Below are 15,632 nucleotides of genomic sequence, written 5' to 3' on the forward strand. Positions count from 1 at the left end.
TTCAAAATGGATTACACTCAGGTACTGTAGGCCTTATTAGATGACTGTACCTCCATGACACCACGCTTTGAAGCTTGAAATAAAAGCTGATTCTCAAAGACTTTATTGCACCATTATTTTGATTTACCTGGAACAGCATTACTTATTGGCTTCACACCCTGCCTTTTGCTATTGGCTTTATAGATGGAATATCTAGTAAATTATGTGAGGACTAACACAACGTGGGTGATGCATTAAACCAACAAGGTGCAAAGAGTATTTACTGCCTTGAAAATTAGATTCAGAATTTTAAATTGAACTCTCCACACTATTGGAAGTCAATGCAATTTCCTCAGAATTAGGGAAATGTGTTCCTAATAAATCCCATACACAAGGCAAGCAGCTGCATGTTGTATAATCTGGATTGGTCTAAGTAGTGCTGCCCAGATCTGTCTAGTGGTAATCCCGGATAAAGCATGTTACAATAATCTAGTAAAGAAATGACAAGCACCTGAATGACAGTGTGAAAATCTGCCTATAGATACAATGTAAAGGAAGAGTTTCTGACAATGGATTGATTGGGCAGAATCCATTATAATCTTTAGATTATATACTTGTCCCTTAATAGGAATTTGTAGTCCATCAAAAGATAAAGTTTGGGGCACACCTGTTCTGAGAAAGTGCTCAAGTGAAATAATCTCCATTTTACTCAGATTTAGAATAAACTGATTACGATATAACTGTAGCCCAGTTTTGAGGCAGCAGCTAGCTACCAATAGGGCCATAAAGGAATTGACATATCTTGGGCTGGATCCACTCTTGCTAGCTCTCTCACAAGTCTCTTTTCCCAGGGTCTGGTTTCTTCACTGGTGGGGGAAGGAATTTCTCCTTCAAAGCCCTGAGTGGCAGGGATGAACCTGAAGCTCTTTTACCTGGGAGAGGTGTAAATCCTTCACTAGTACTGTCAATGTGTAGGTGTTAATAACATGCAGGAGACTTGAATGGTGTGTCCAAAAATAAACTTTACTGAAGATAACTTGGTTAAGTGCATGTCACAGTTCAAAATAATTCTTAGCACCATAGCTGGTCTTTACAGTTCACAGTCCTTTCTCTCTCTGTGCAATCATCTCTTTCTGTCAGGCAAGGGAAGTACTCACCCTCCAGGGCAAGAATAAATGAGGTTCCCATGTGGACAGGGGTATCCTTCTTTGGGCAGGAAACTCCCTCTAAGTGTTAAGAAAACCTAGTAAAATAGTTTCTGCACAGTGTCCCAATTTACCTCTTCCCCAGGGTGAAGACTCCAAATGGGGGTCCTCAGAAATTGTTCAATATTGGTCTTACCCACGGTTTATTTATTTATTTATTTCGAGATTCTTATATACCGTGGTACGTATAGAAATACATCACCTCGGTTTACAGACAACATTAATTTTAGCAACAGGCTTTACATTAAACCGTTTATACAAAAATTAAACAGTCAAAAATTAAACAGTCAAAAAAAAAATAAATTAGTAACAGATTTTACAATTAACAGGTTCTCCAAATATCTCTCTTGCTCACTCTTCCAGATCCCTAGATGGGAGGGATCCACACAGGAACACACAGCTCTCTGATATTCTTCCTTCAGGGTAGGAAGGGGGCAGCAAATCTCCCAAGTCTTCCACAAAATGTCTTTTCACAAATTGAGTCAAAAAATCACCAGAAGGTCCTTGTAGCGGGTCAGCAGCATTCCTCTGTCCTGCAGGAGGGGCAGGTCTTCCCTATCCTGGAAGCCCAGGGAAAGGTTTCCCCGTGACCTCTCTCCAGGCAACACCCATGGTTCTCGCAAGCTTCTTACAAAGGAAAATTCAGCAAAAGTCCAGAACAACTTGGGAGTGGACTGGAAGGGCAGATCCCTGACCTCCTTTAGGGACACCAGGCTGCCGTGCCTGAGCTCTAAAGGTAGGCCCAAATATCCAAAGAAATGTCAAAGCTCCAACACATCCTGTAATTTTGAAACTTAGGCCTGGATTTATCAAAATGATCTAAATATTGCATGCGATAGGAAAAGGGGTGTGTTTTATGGTAATAGGCAGTTTATCACAAAGTGTGCTATGTGATAACTTTTTTGCACTTTGTGATAGTGCCAGAATTGTTGTATTTCCTACATATAACCACTGGGGGGACCATTTTAAGCTGCTGGAGATCCAGCCTAGCTATCAGGGTTGTTGAGAGGGAGAGAGAGAGAAAGAGGGAGAGAGAGAGAGACTAGCCATAATGCTCTCATACTAGGTAGGTATTTATACCTCTATATGAGGCCTACCTAGTCACTCGAGGTGAGGTTTAGGTATTAATGTAGGGGTTAGGGGCCACTTTGACATTCAAAGTGAGACGTACAAACAGAACAGTGCTCTCTTGTGAAGATTTTATGACCTTCGGAGTGAGGAAACTCACCCAAAGATGAGATTTGTGCAATGTATATGCAGGGAGAATAAATGGCCTGGTTTTCTTTCTTTGCACACATGCCAGTTCCCATTCTCCACCCCAGTCCAGCAGAATTACCCAAATTCCCAGAAACTTTCAGCAGTGCACATTACAGACCTGTTTGTGTCTTTATATTTTCATGAAGTACAAGTAGAAAAGTCCAGTCAGCATATTTTGTACTGTTTCTTTCAGACCTTCTGCAGAAGAAGCTGTACAGTGGCGTGACTCCCTAGAGAAACTCCTGCAAAACAACTGTAAGTGAAGCTCCTTCTCCCTTCTCCTGTTTCTTAATGTAAGATTGTCTTGGCTTTAAAGGGATTTGCAGACATGTTCCATTGCTCTCCTGGCCTTTAACCCCTAGTGACTTTTCTCACTAGACCAATGTGGTTTATCCAAACAGTTACCACTTCTGCTGTCAGTTAAGATGATCCTGTAGTATCAGTAAAAGGCTCAAGATCCCTATTCCTGAACTTATCATAACAAACTACAGTAATTCCCACCAGTTCACTTTCAAGAACATTACTGGTAAGCATAGGGTAGAATTAAGTATGAGATCTTGTATGCTCATCTACCCAAAGTGGTAGAAAAGCACAGGGGTAACTTGCATGGTGCAGCAGAGACTGTCTCGATAGAGTTAATTTGTAAGAGGATGCTCTGCTATAAAAAAAAGATCAGCCGTGGTGGTGGTGCGGGGAATAAAACTGGGAAAAAAAAGGGATTACTGGGAGAAATTTGCAGAGCATATTTGTTGTGAGTACCTGATGTTAACAATAAAAATTCCAATTTTACTAAATCATAGCCAGTCTTTTCTGTCAGTGAATGGCTGATTTCCATGACAGTGGTGTGACCATATCAGGCTTCCAGAAAAGCACTGGGGTAAACTGCATGTTTACAGGCCTAATAGTAGTGGAAGAATTGCATTGGGCTTTTAAGTAGGCTGGGACAACTAACATGGAGTAACCGTAGTTAAAAAAAACAAACAAAAAAAACCTCCCAAACGTCAATGAGCATGGGGAGGCCGGATGTTTTCGACAACAGCCTGACTATTTTTGGTGGCTATGTGGATTATTATAAAACTTTGTTGTAATACAAACCAAAAGCATTCACATACAAATTTTAAATGGCTCACTTTTTCTGGTAGTTCAATACAGACATTACTTTTTTTTCATAAAAGGACCATCACACCAAGAACCAAAGGGCTGGATTTTAAAAATGTTATGCGCGTAACCGGTCTTACGCACACCGGGCCTATTTTAAAAAGGCCCAGTGACGCGCGTAAAGCCCCAGAGCACGTGTAAGTCCCGGGACTTGCAAAAAGGGGTGGGAGGGAGCGGGGCAGGGGTGATCCGGGGTGGGGCAGGGCCAGAGGCTCCCGGCACAGCGGCCATTTGCTGTTGTGCTTGGGATTGTGCGCCGGCAGTTGGCCGGCACGCCCAACTTATTTCAGCCCCAGGGCTGAAGTATTTTTGAAACAAAAATTTCAAAATTTCGATTTCAGAGTGGCCTGGGAGGGAACAAGGGAAGGCAGTGCGGCTCGGATCAGCTCGGGGTGTGCAAGGTGCACAATTGTGCACCCTTTGTATGCTCCGACCCTGGATTTTATAACATGCACGTGCACCAGGTAGCGCACGCACATGTACGCCCGCACGCAACCTTTTAAAATCTACCCCAAATTCTATTAATTTATTATACAATATATGCTGTACAATCTAATCATAGGTCCAAAAACAAGTTTGCATTTTTAATTTTTAAATCCCTGGATATAAAATCTGTTTGGAACTGATATTTCACTTTGTTTTAGAAAAACATTCACTTTCCTTTAAATTGCCATAAGGCCTGTCATGACATCATGTTATGAGGCAAGCTCTGCTTCGGGGACACCTTACTCTCACTGCCACCAATTCACTTCTGTGCTATTTGTCCTTTTCTTCATGTTGGACCTTGGGGTAACTTAAAGGAATTGCTTTTCTAATACCCTTTGACTACTATGTCTTTCTCAATAGAAGGAATCTCTAATATGGCCTAAATGCACTCTTCCCAACCAGAGAACCCTTCAAAGCTTTTCAAAAGATGTCAGCCTCAATCAGGGGAAAAACCTGCATAATTGAAAATGGCCATCTTCTAACCCATAGAATCAATGTGTTCCCAAAGTCATCAACCCCTACTCCTGGCATCCACTCATACAGTCTGAATGTGAAGTAAACCCATATGTAGATCTTCTACCAGATCTCTACCAGAAGCCACAAGGCCTATAGCATTGACATAGTAGAAATACAAAAGTAGTTTGTGTGGGTTTATAGATTTCCCATGTGGGAGATCGAATGTGGTGTGATCCTATGCTATATAAGCCGTAGCCTCCATGTTCCTGTGTGGAATCTTTAGTTGAACCTTCCAGGGAAAACCTGTCAATGGGTGTTCCCTGGTGTTTTTTTATTTTTAAGGAAGAAAGCCTCTGTGGTTTCTAGGAATGAGACCTGAGTGGAGAAAAGAAACAGAAAACCTTTACTCATTTAAGGACCATGTTTTGGAATCTTTAACTTGAGAGAGGAGTTTTTTTCATCCTCCTCATCTCATTTTTTGGTTTCTCTTTTTGAAACATTTATTTTTCTAACATGCCTGAGTACTCATGCAGGGGCTCAGTTGGGAATTATTAGAAAGGAAATGGTGAATAAAATGGAAAAAGTCATAATGCCTCTGTATCGCTCCATGGTGAGACCGCACCTTGAATACTGTGTACAATTCTGGTCGCTGCATCTCAAAAAAGATATAGTTGCGATGGAGAAGGTACAGAAAAGGGCGACCAAAATGATAAAGGGAATGGAACAGCTCCCCTAAGAGGAAAGACTATAGAGGTTAGGACTTCAGCTTGGAGAAGAAACGACTGAGGGGGGATATGATAGAGATGTTTAAAATCATGAGGGGTCTAGAACAGGTTAATGTGAATCGGTTATTTTACTCTTTTGGATAATAGAAAGACTAGGGGGCACTCCATGAAGTTAGCCTGTGGCACATTTAAAACTAATCGGAGAAAGTTCTTTTTCACTCAACGCACAATTAAACTCTGGAATTTGTTGCCAGAGGATGTGGTTAGTGCAGTTAGTGTAGCTGTGTTTAAAAAAGGACTGGATAAGTTCTTGGAGAAGAAGGCCATTACCTGCTATTAATTAAGTTGACTTAGAAAATAGCCACTGCTATTACTAGCAACAGTAGCATGGAATAGAATTAGGGGTAGATTTTAAAAGATGCGTGCGGGAGTAAATTTGTTCGCGCAACCCGGCGCTAACAAATCTACTCCCGATTTTATAATATGCGTGCGCTGCTGGCCACATGCTATAAAATACAGGGTCAGCGCGCGCAAGGCTGTGCAAAATTGGCAGCCTGCATGCGCCGAGCCGCGCAACCATCCTTCGTTCCCTCTGAGGCCGCTCCAAAATCGGAGCAGCCTCGGAGGGAACTTTCCTTCCAGCCCCCCCCCCCCACCTTCCCCTCCCTTCCCCTGTCTAACCCACCCCCAGCCCTAACTAATTCCCCCCTACCTTTATTTTACAAGTTACGCCTGCCTGAGGCAGGCATAACTTGCGCGCTCCAGCCAGCTGCCAGCACGCCATGTTCTGGTCTGGGGGCTGGTCCGGAGGCCGTGGCCATGCCCCCGGAACGCCCCTGGACCTGAACCACCCCTGGGTCCCAGCCCCTGGAACACCCCCGATGACGCGCCGCCACGACATGCCCCCAGACACACACCCCCAGGAAAGCCCCGGGACTTATGCGCATTCTGGGGCTTGCGCGCGCCACCTAGCCTATGCAAGATAGGCTTGGCGCGCGCAGGGGATGGAAGGGGCAGCTTTTCAAGGGTTACACATGTATCTTACGCACATAACCCTTTGAAAATCTGCCCCTTAGTTTTTGGGTACTTGCCAGGTTCTTATTGCCTGGATTGGTCATTGTTGGAAACAGGATGCTGGGCTTGATGGACCCTTGGTCTGACCCAGTATGGCATGTTCTTATGTTCTTAAGAATGGTGTCGATCATCCAGAGAGCAAGATGCTTAGTTCTGGAGGAGGAATGGGTTTTCATCCATTTCTGGAGGAATGAGTAAAGGAGAGGAGACTGCAAGGACTCATCCTTCGGTTCACTATCATCTCAAGATGATAACAGGAGAAGAGGAGTAATCCAGGTACCTATCAGGTGTCATGTGAGGGGTAGGAAGAAGAAAAAAGAAAAGCTGCAAGAGAGGAGTGAGAATTGGACATATTTTAAGCAATTTCCAATTTGTAGAAAGAGACCATGCTTTCCAACCATATGGGAGGGAAGTCTTTACTGGCCCCTAACCATAAGAAAGGGAAGAAAGAACAAAATACAATTGGAAGTGGTGTTATCACCCAAATTAATTTAATGGAAGTTAAAGTCACAAATTTATAAAGAACTGGAAATATATTATCAAATTGTGGATAATGAGTACTGTAAAGGACTTTCATCATTTTCACCATTTATCAGTAAAAGTTAATTTGGAAACCATCCATCAATGTAATAATTGCTGCTATGATTGTTAGTGCTGTGAACACAAGAACATAATATTTGCCATACTGGATCAAAACAAAGGTCTATCAAGCTCGGTATCATTTCCAACAGTGGTCTATCCAGGTTATAAGTACCTGGCAGGATCCCAAAAGGTAAATAGTATTGCGTTCAGCGGTCCACGGGGCTGTGCTGCAGACTGCCGCTCTGACTTCCAGCCTCAGACCATGGACGCAAGCCACCGACATCAAGGGAGACCACCCAATGCACGCCCGGTGGACAATCATGCTTCTTCTACCTCAGCTGGGGCCGCGTCTTTAATTCACAGCAGGCTCCTGGGCCTGGCCTACCACCGACACATGTCCTGCCTCAGGCCCTCCAAGGGAGGCACATGCATGTTACGGCAACCCTTTTAAAGGGCCCATGGTGGGAAAACCCTGGATGCGCTGGGGCCTTTAAGGAGCCACCTTTGCAGTCCTTCCTGGCCTCGGCACTAATTCATCTCATGTGAGATCTGCTTTGCCACTGTGTTTCTGCTCCTGATTCTTGCTCCTGGTGTCTGGTTCTGTTGTGTGTTCCTGAGCCTTATTCCTCATTCTGTATTGATTTACTGCTTCATCTTGAGTTCATCTTCGTGGTTAGCCTTCCCTTCATCTGTCTCCAGCATCTTGTCTTCCTCCTGTGGACTCGCATCTTCCTCTTTCTTCATTGTTCCTCATTTCTTGGATTGGACTTCTGGCTTGACCTTGGTCTGGACCTTGACACTGCTCAATCTCCGCCTGCCCAGACCTCAGCCTTGTTCCTAGCGGATTCAGTCCCTTTCATTCTTTCCTGGCTCAAGGGTAAGGCCCTAGCTTGGCTTCACCACTTTGGGAACAATATGACCCAATCCTCTGAGACCTCCAGAAGTTCATCTCAGCCTTAAAAACAGTTTTTATAACCAGGGCTGGATGGACAGGCACAGCATTTGAGTTCAGGCCCTTGAAGTGACAGAAGGGCTGGACGGACAGGCACAGCATTTGGGGTCAGGCTCTTGTAGTGATGTAAGGGCTGGACAGCAGACAGACAGGCACAGATTTGAGGTCAGGCCCTTGTAGTGACGTAAGTGTTGGACAGCAGAAAGACAGTCACAGCGTTTGAGGTCAGGCTCTTGTAGTGACGTAAGGGCTGGACGGGCAGGCACAGCATTTGAGATCAGGCCTTTGTAGTGATATAAGGGCTATATGGGCAGGCACAGCGTTTGAGGTCAGGCCCTTGTAGTGACGTAAAGCCTGGACAGCAGACAGACAGGCATAGCATTTGAGGTCAGGCCCTTGTAGTGACGTAAGGGCTGGACAGACAGGCACATCGGTTGAGGTCAGGCCCTTGTATTGACATAAGGGCTGGATGGGCAGGCACATTGTTTGAGGTCAGAATCTTGTAGTGAAGTAAGGGCTGGATGGGCAGGCACAGCGTTTGAGGTCAGGCCCTTGTAGTGATGTTAGAGCTGGACAGTGGAGAGACAGGCACAGAGCTTGTGGTAGGGTAATTGTGCTGATATTATCTGGATCATATCAGTCAGTTGGAGCTGCTATAAGGCTTTAAATTCCTTTTATTCATCTTGCCATTCACAGGGAAGATTTGGAAACCCAAGCAAAGGCATGTTTATTTTGAAAGCACTAGCATTTCCATCAACTCTGGTGCCATCCTTGAACGAATAGGGCTCATGATATCCCCTGTAATTGAAAATACACGTTCACCGGACACACTGGTTGGTGGGCATGACAGATATCGCTGAACCACTTTGGCTAGGTGTGGCCAGACAGTTGACTTGTGTTCCCAATATGACAGCGGATCGGTCTGCATGTCCTCTATGGGCTCTGTGAGATACCATGTCACTGACATTTGTGCTGGTGTCTCCTTTACTTGAGTGGGCTGAGCGTCCTTCTTATCAGCTACTTTCACGCTAGCTCTTTCCAGAACAGATGCTTTTTTAGGGTCAACATGGCTTTGGCGTACTGAAGTGGAGGAGGAAGTACTAGCTGTCGCTGACAGTTGCCTCTGTTTCCTCCTCTGCTTCATGCCTAATCTGTCTCTGCCTATGGCGCTCCTGTTCACGAACGTTTAACAACAGCAGGTCCTTCACAAATGTGAGACAATCGAACTGTAGGGTGTGTTTCCCTTTCACACGGAGATCATAGACTTGGTGAGCATGTATGTGTGGTCTTTTGTTAAAGGTCTTAACTCTCTTACACCTGCTTCTGCAAAACGTCCAGACAATGCAGCACGTCTGCTGTCATTCCCTCTTCCTGTTTAAAGCCCTCCAAATTTTCCTCCAGAAAATTAACTATAGGGATGATGTCAGCCAAGGTGGCACTTCTGGAACTCAGCTCCTCCATGGCATCCTTGAAGGGCTGCAGGATTTTTACCAGCTGACTCAAGACTAACCAATCATGATGCCCTAGGGGACTCTGCACACCTATGTCCATTTCCACAGAAAGTTTATGAAGGGGTGTCTGCTGCTCCAGTAACCTCTGCAGCATCATATAGGTGGAATTCCACTGGGTGCCAATGTCTTGAATGAGACGCTTGTGAGGCATCTCCAAATCAGTCTCCTTTTGTCGGAGAATCTGCCCCGCCTTCACACTTCTGTGGAAGTGTGCTGCTATGTTCCTGCACTTGTGTATTAACGGTTGCAGGTATTCAATCTCTTGGTGATTGGACTCAAACCCCAGAGCTGACTTCACTACCAGGTGCAGAGTGTGTACAAAACATCAGATGTTCTGGAAGCCCCCATCGCATATTGCCTTTACCATGTTTGCACCATTGTCTGTGACAAAGATCCCTGCCTGAAGATTCCTGTCTTGCTGGTGTAGCTGCCAGCCCACCAGCATCTGTCTGATGCATGCTAGAATATTGGCTGAGGTATGGGAGTGCAGAAAAGCCCACCTCCACCCTGATAATTGTTCACTAATAGAGCTGCTGCCTGCCCCTGCCTCAGCCAGGTCCCACCAGTGTGCTGTCAGGGAGAGGTAAGAGTGTGCAGCATTCATGGCGGTCAAGATATTGCAGGTAAAATGCACACTGCCCTCTGCCTTAGCTAACAGTGCTTGGATGCGACTGTGACACTGGTTGTACAGGCTGGAGATTACCTTTCTGATAAATGTGGTTCTGGAGGGGTCTTTGTAATTTTGAACTAAGACCTTCAGCAAATGCTTGAAACTCACATTCTTCACTAACTGCAAGGGCTGGTCATCAAGAGCAATCATTTTCCCAATGCTCCTGGTTACAACTTTTGAGGCTGCCTGCCTCCTTTCCCGAGATAGCGTTACCGAACACCACCCCATTTCCTCCATGGTGGGTTGTCACTTCTGACACATGGCAGGGGGCTGCTAGCCTGGCACCTGACTGCTAGAAGGGGCTGAGGGCGTATGATGCATCATGCCAAAATTAGTTAGATGTCCCATTTGCTTGCCTCTGCTAATAGCCCTGGCACAGTAATTACACTGAGCAAAACATGGGTCCTCCGTCACTTTAAAGTAGCTCCAGGTCACAGATTTCTTTCATGATCCCTTCTCTAAAGCCTTTGGGGTGAATGCTGGCACTGGAATTTTAGTGGGTGCACCCTGAGAAGCAATGCCAGGGGCATCAGCCACACTGTGTGCCTCCGCTGTCTGTTCTTCCTCCTCTTCCTCCTCATCCTCCTCATTTTCATCTCTCCCCTGCAGCACTGAAGTGGAGGCTAAAACAGAACTAACTGATCCTCCTAAACCTTCTTCAGCTATTACTTCTTCCAATCCTGATGATGAAAATCCCACACAAGATGATTCTTCATTTGAATCAGAAGCAAACAGTATCTGTGCTACATTTTCAGTGCTAACTAGAGTCTGCTATTGCACTGCTGCTTTTGGGTCTCATCCTTTTGTCTTGCATGACTCAGCCTCCCCTTCCCTCACCTCCAAAACAACAGGGTCAGAAACAGGTGGTGGCAGTGCATCATCTTTAAATTTCATTTTTTTCCGGATGGAACTGCCTGCCCCTCCAGAGATTTTAGATTGGAACATCTCCCTTTTTAACTTTACTGGGGGACTGGCACTGCCTTTTGAAGTGCCTCCTCTGCCAGTCCCAGTACCTTTCCCTGACATCATGGATTGTCACTGCCTACTAGGGATTTCAATTAAAAGAATTATTTCTTTATTGGTGAATGAACACCTCTGTATCAATATATGTGAGTCTGGAAAACTACCCACAGGTGCACAGTGCAGTGCCTTGATGTACACTACAACTGAGACTGCTGTATGTGCACACAACATTTTAACTCCAGAAGATGCCTACCAGGGATTTGGATTAAAAGAATACTGCTGTACCAATATATGTGAGTCTGGAAAACTACACACAGATGCAGTGCAGTGCCATGATGTACACTACAACTGAGACTGCTCTGTGTGCACAAAAAAATGAAACTGCAGAGAAAAGACTGGAAGCCTGAGCAAGCACAATTCCTAGTGATGCTGCTTCTTGTTTGAAAATACCAACTCCCAGACAGCCACTGCAACTCTTACACTATCTCCCACCCAGACCACCCATACCCTGCCTGCAACCTACCCCAGGGAGATAAGTACAGCAGCAAAATGCCACTGCTGGCAGCTTGTCTGAGTGGAAGAGACAGAGAGACAGTCTGAGTTCAATAGAAAAAAAAGTGCAGTAAAAAAAGCCTGGCTGGCACAGCAACAAAAATGAACAAATATCTTTTTCAATGGAAAATTCTATCAAAGTAGCAAGCAGCAATAGAAATTGAATACAGATTTGAGACACTCAGAGAGAGCTCAAAAGCAATGAGCTTCTCAGTGAAACGCCAAGAAGAAAGTGCGTGGTGCGCCGCGTGCTTAAGGTATAAATAGTACAGCAGGAACAGCATCACAGAGCACTGAGAGCAGCGATTGGCTGCATTAGAAAAATGCTTCACTGTGATACATTGGAATTCTGATTTCCTTGCCAACCTGTCTGACCCACTCTATGACAGGGCTGTGAGGTCACTTATGACTTACAGGAAAGGGCTGGTTGTTGCTATGGATACTCCCACATGGCCTTCTCCTATTTCAAACGGCCACTAAGAAATCACTGCGAACCAAAAGAATGAAACTAATATATGTTTCATTCGTGGGGGGATCACCATGCATTTCACAAACCCACCAATCAAACGAACAGGGACTTATGTGTTGCAGATTGCACATTCGTTGAAAACAAATGCACATCCCTAATAGTTTTGCATTTTCAGAACCACATGTGTGTAAGCCCTGGACTGGGATCCACTCCAGGAGTTCACAGGGCAGCCACTTAACCTCTTGGGGCTGAATGTTTTCCAAACTCTTCACTCTCTTATTAATCAATCCCTATACATACATACAGGATTCTTCCATTGGAGAGAGAATAACCTCTTCCTGGCCCCTGGCTGTTTTCTTCAACTTCTATATAACAAACTGGTAATAATCCAGCTGGAAACAGATGGTTGTTCCAGTGCAATTTTAAAAGTCAAACTTGATACTACTTACCATTCTCTTTGCTTTTGCAACAACCAGAAAACAAAGTTACCTGTGGTAAATCTATGACTCTGAAGTTTCTTCAATAATTATATAAAATGAGCAAGTGAAATTGTACATTACTCTCAATCAGAAAAATGTGCATGAAAATAACAAATGAGAGAAAAATATACAAATATATTATAAAAATACAAAAAAATGCCAATTTTATCACAATAATTTCAGAAAAAATGGAACATAATTTCCTCTAAATGCATAAACATGCCGAAATATCCAACATATAATGATACACTCTCATAACATATAGTAACCCTATTACACAAGAATTTCTAATCTATATAAATACTCTGTTATATACTAACAAGATTTTAGTGGACTTATAGACAGAAAGTTAGCATGGAATAGAGTATATATATATATATATGTTATGAGAGAGAGTTTATCCTTATATGTTGGATATTTCGGCATGTTTATGCATTTAGGAGAAATTATGTTCTATTTTCTCTATGAAATTATGTATTAAAACTGGCATATCTTTTAGAATTTTTATAATATATTTGTGTATTTTTCTCTCATTTGTTATTTTCATGCACATTTCTTCAATAATGCAATTTCAAACAGATCCCTCTCTACTCTGATAGCAGATGTAGTTCTTTCCTGGGATGTCCACTCTAGTAGGAAAGCTAACCACAGTTTAACTTCCCATAAAAACGGCGTCCCTCAAACCTCTATTGAAGAAACCCAACCTCGACACAAAAGAACTCGCCAACTTCAGACCTATATCCAACCTCCCTTTTCTAGCGAAGCTCACAGAGAAAGTAGTGAACACTAGGGATGTGCAGACCAAAAGTTTATAAGTGTTCATAAGTCCATAAGTCCATAAGTCGAAAGGGGGGGTCAATTTCTGTCAATATGGACATATGGAGAATTCCATAAGTTGAGTCTATGTCCATATGTGCAAATAAAAATTTAAACCCCTCACCCTCCTTAATCCCCCCCCCCCCCCCCCAAGACTTACCAAAACTCCCTGGTGGTCCAGCAGGGAGTCAGGACGCCATTTCTGAACTCCTTTGCGAGGAGCACGTGACGTCGGCGTCACGTCGGAGTGACGCGGCGTCACGTGATTCCCTGCGCGTTCGCTCTGGGACCCTCGTTGCACCCAAAAGGAACTTTTGGCCAGCTTGGGGTGGTCAGGAGGCCCCCCCCAAGCTGGGGGGGCCTCCTGACCACCTTCTTATCTCCCCTGACCACTCTGCCAACACCGATCAAACGGTCCCTGACACACAGATATCTCAAGCAAGAGATTTAGGAATTATCCTAGATAACCATCTGAATTTAAAGAAATCGATCAACAATATCACAAAGGACTGTTTCTATAAGCTTAAAGTTCTGAAAAGACTCAAACCCCTTCTTCACTTCTAGGACTACAGAACCGTCCTTCAGTCAACATTATTCTCCAAAACGGACTACTGTAATGCTTTACTCCTGGGGCTCCCCATCTCCGTCACCAAACCATTACAGATGCTCCAGAATGCAGCAGCCAGAATCTTAACCAACACCAACCGGCGAGCTCATATCTCCCCTGCACTGCACTGGCTGCCAATAAAGTACAGAATCCTACATAAAGCACTCACTATAATCCACAAAACCATCCACAATCAGCTGACACTAGACCTTCAAATCCCTTTCAAACTCTACTCATCCGCAAGACCCATCAGAGAAGCATATAGAGGAACTCTACTAGTCCCACCAAATAAATCCGCCCGCCTAACTTCCACCAAAGAGCGTGCATTCTCCACAGCGGGCCCAGTCCTTTGGAACAAATTGCCGACTGACCTAAGACTGGAACCCTGCCTTCTTACCTTCCGACGAAAACTTAAGACTTGGCTTTTCCTCCAAGCCTTCCCCTAATTTATAAAGTGTTCAATCCAGACTAAGCCCAACTGATGGGACGTTCGCACGAGTCTCAGTACTATTCATATGTATTTTACCTCTAGTTAATTTTTGTCTTTCTACTTCCTGGCTACTCTAGCCCCCAAGTTCAATTCCCTTGTTTTATGTAACTTTGCTTCGGCTCTCTTGTTTGGTTAATTAGTTAATCCCCTAAATTCCATGTAAACCGGCCTGATATGAATCCCTTCATGAAGACCAGTATAGAAATATGTTAATTAATTAATTAATTAATTAATTAATTAAATACATTTCTATACTTTGACTCAGATATCCTGGTATCAAAGCCTTATTCTAGGTGAACCTAAAGGGCACCACTTTACTCCAGTCCCTGAATACTGGATAGGTATTTACAGTGGTCATGTACTGGATAGGTAATATTTCACTCCTCTTCCTTACTTCTTTTACCCCCTGAAGGCACTGGTTGAATGTCTAAGCATACTTTAGAATTTGATTAAGTGGGTGCTGTATCTCTAATTGGAGAGAAACTGAAGAACAAGATGAAATCACTCCCAAGCTCAAAATGGAAAGAAAATCTTCCTTCAAAGAAAGTATAAAATTAGCAAGTTCTCTCTTCTTCAAAAAGGAAAAACTCAAAAAGAGAAAGTCTCTGAATTCTTCTCCAAATCCAGCCCACAATGTATTAAACCTAGGATCTCTTCTTAATAAAAAACCCAGAAACTCAAAAGAAACACCCCCATTCTCTGATGTCTAAAAATCCACACTTTCACAAAAGTCCTAACTTTATATTTAGGAACAGGCAGCGACCACTACAACAGCTTCAAGAAGGGGGTGCTTTGAAACAGAGGATATGCTTCTCTACTCTCACTGGCTTCAATCTAGTCATTAGGCCAAAATCCATTGGTAGGGATCCCAATGTGGCACAATATGTGTTTTGGCAGTAAACTGTACCAACAGAAAAAGCTGGTGCAAATCTCTTTGGATTTTATATCCTTTGGTAATTTTCAAAGAGAAAATATCCTTTGAAAACTGGTTTAAAGTCCATAGGGAAAAGTACCAATGGACTTTGCAACAATATGGGTGTTTTCAAAATTATTCCCTTTAAGGTGAATTTTAAAAGCCTAGCGCACACATCCTTTAGGGGCTGTGCGAAGAAGTCAGGCTTGCGCACACTGACCATAATTTAAAAGTGCCCAGATATGTGTGTAAAATCTACACTATGCATATCTGAAAAGTTTTCAAAAA

The 15,632-nt window shown here is 43.7% G+C and overlaps 1 protein-coding gene across 1 annotated transcript in view; it reads left to right on the top strand.

The window, feature by feature from the left end:
• RGS5 (regulator of G protein signaling 5) overlaps nucleotides 1-15,632 on the top strand; it is a 270,300-nt gene that overhangs the window by 144,278 nt on the left and 110,390 nt on the right. Inside the window, exon 3 of the mRNA XM_029617532.1 lies at nucleotides 2,635-2,696. Coding sequence (XP_029473392.1) covers nucleotides 2,635-2,696 — 62 coding nt within the window. The remainder of the gene's footprint in view (nucleotides 1-2,634; nucleotides 2,697-15,632) is intronic.

Source organism: Rhinatrema bivittatum, chromosome 10 (assembly GCF_901001135.1).
Source record: "Rhinatrema bivittatum chromosome 10, aRhiBiv1.1, whole genome shotgun sequence".
Taxonomy (NCBI): domain Eukaryota; kingdom Metazoa; phylum Chordata; class Amphibia; order Gymnophiona; family Rhinatrematidae; genus Rhinatrema; species Rhinatrema bivittatum.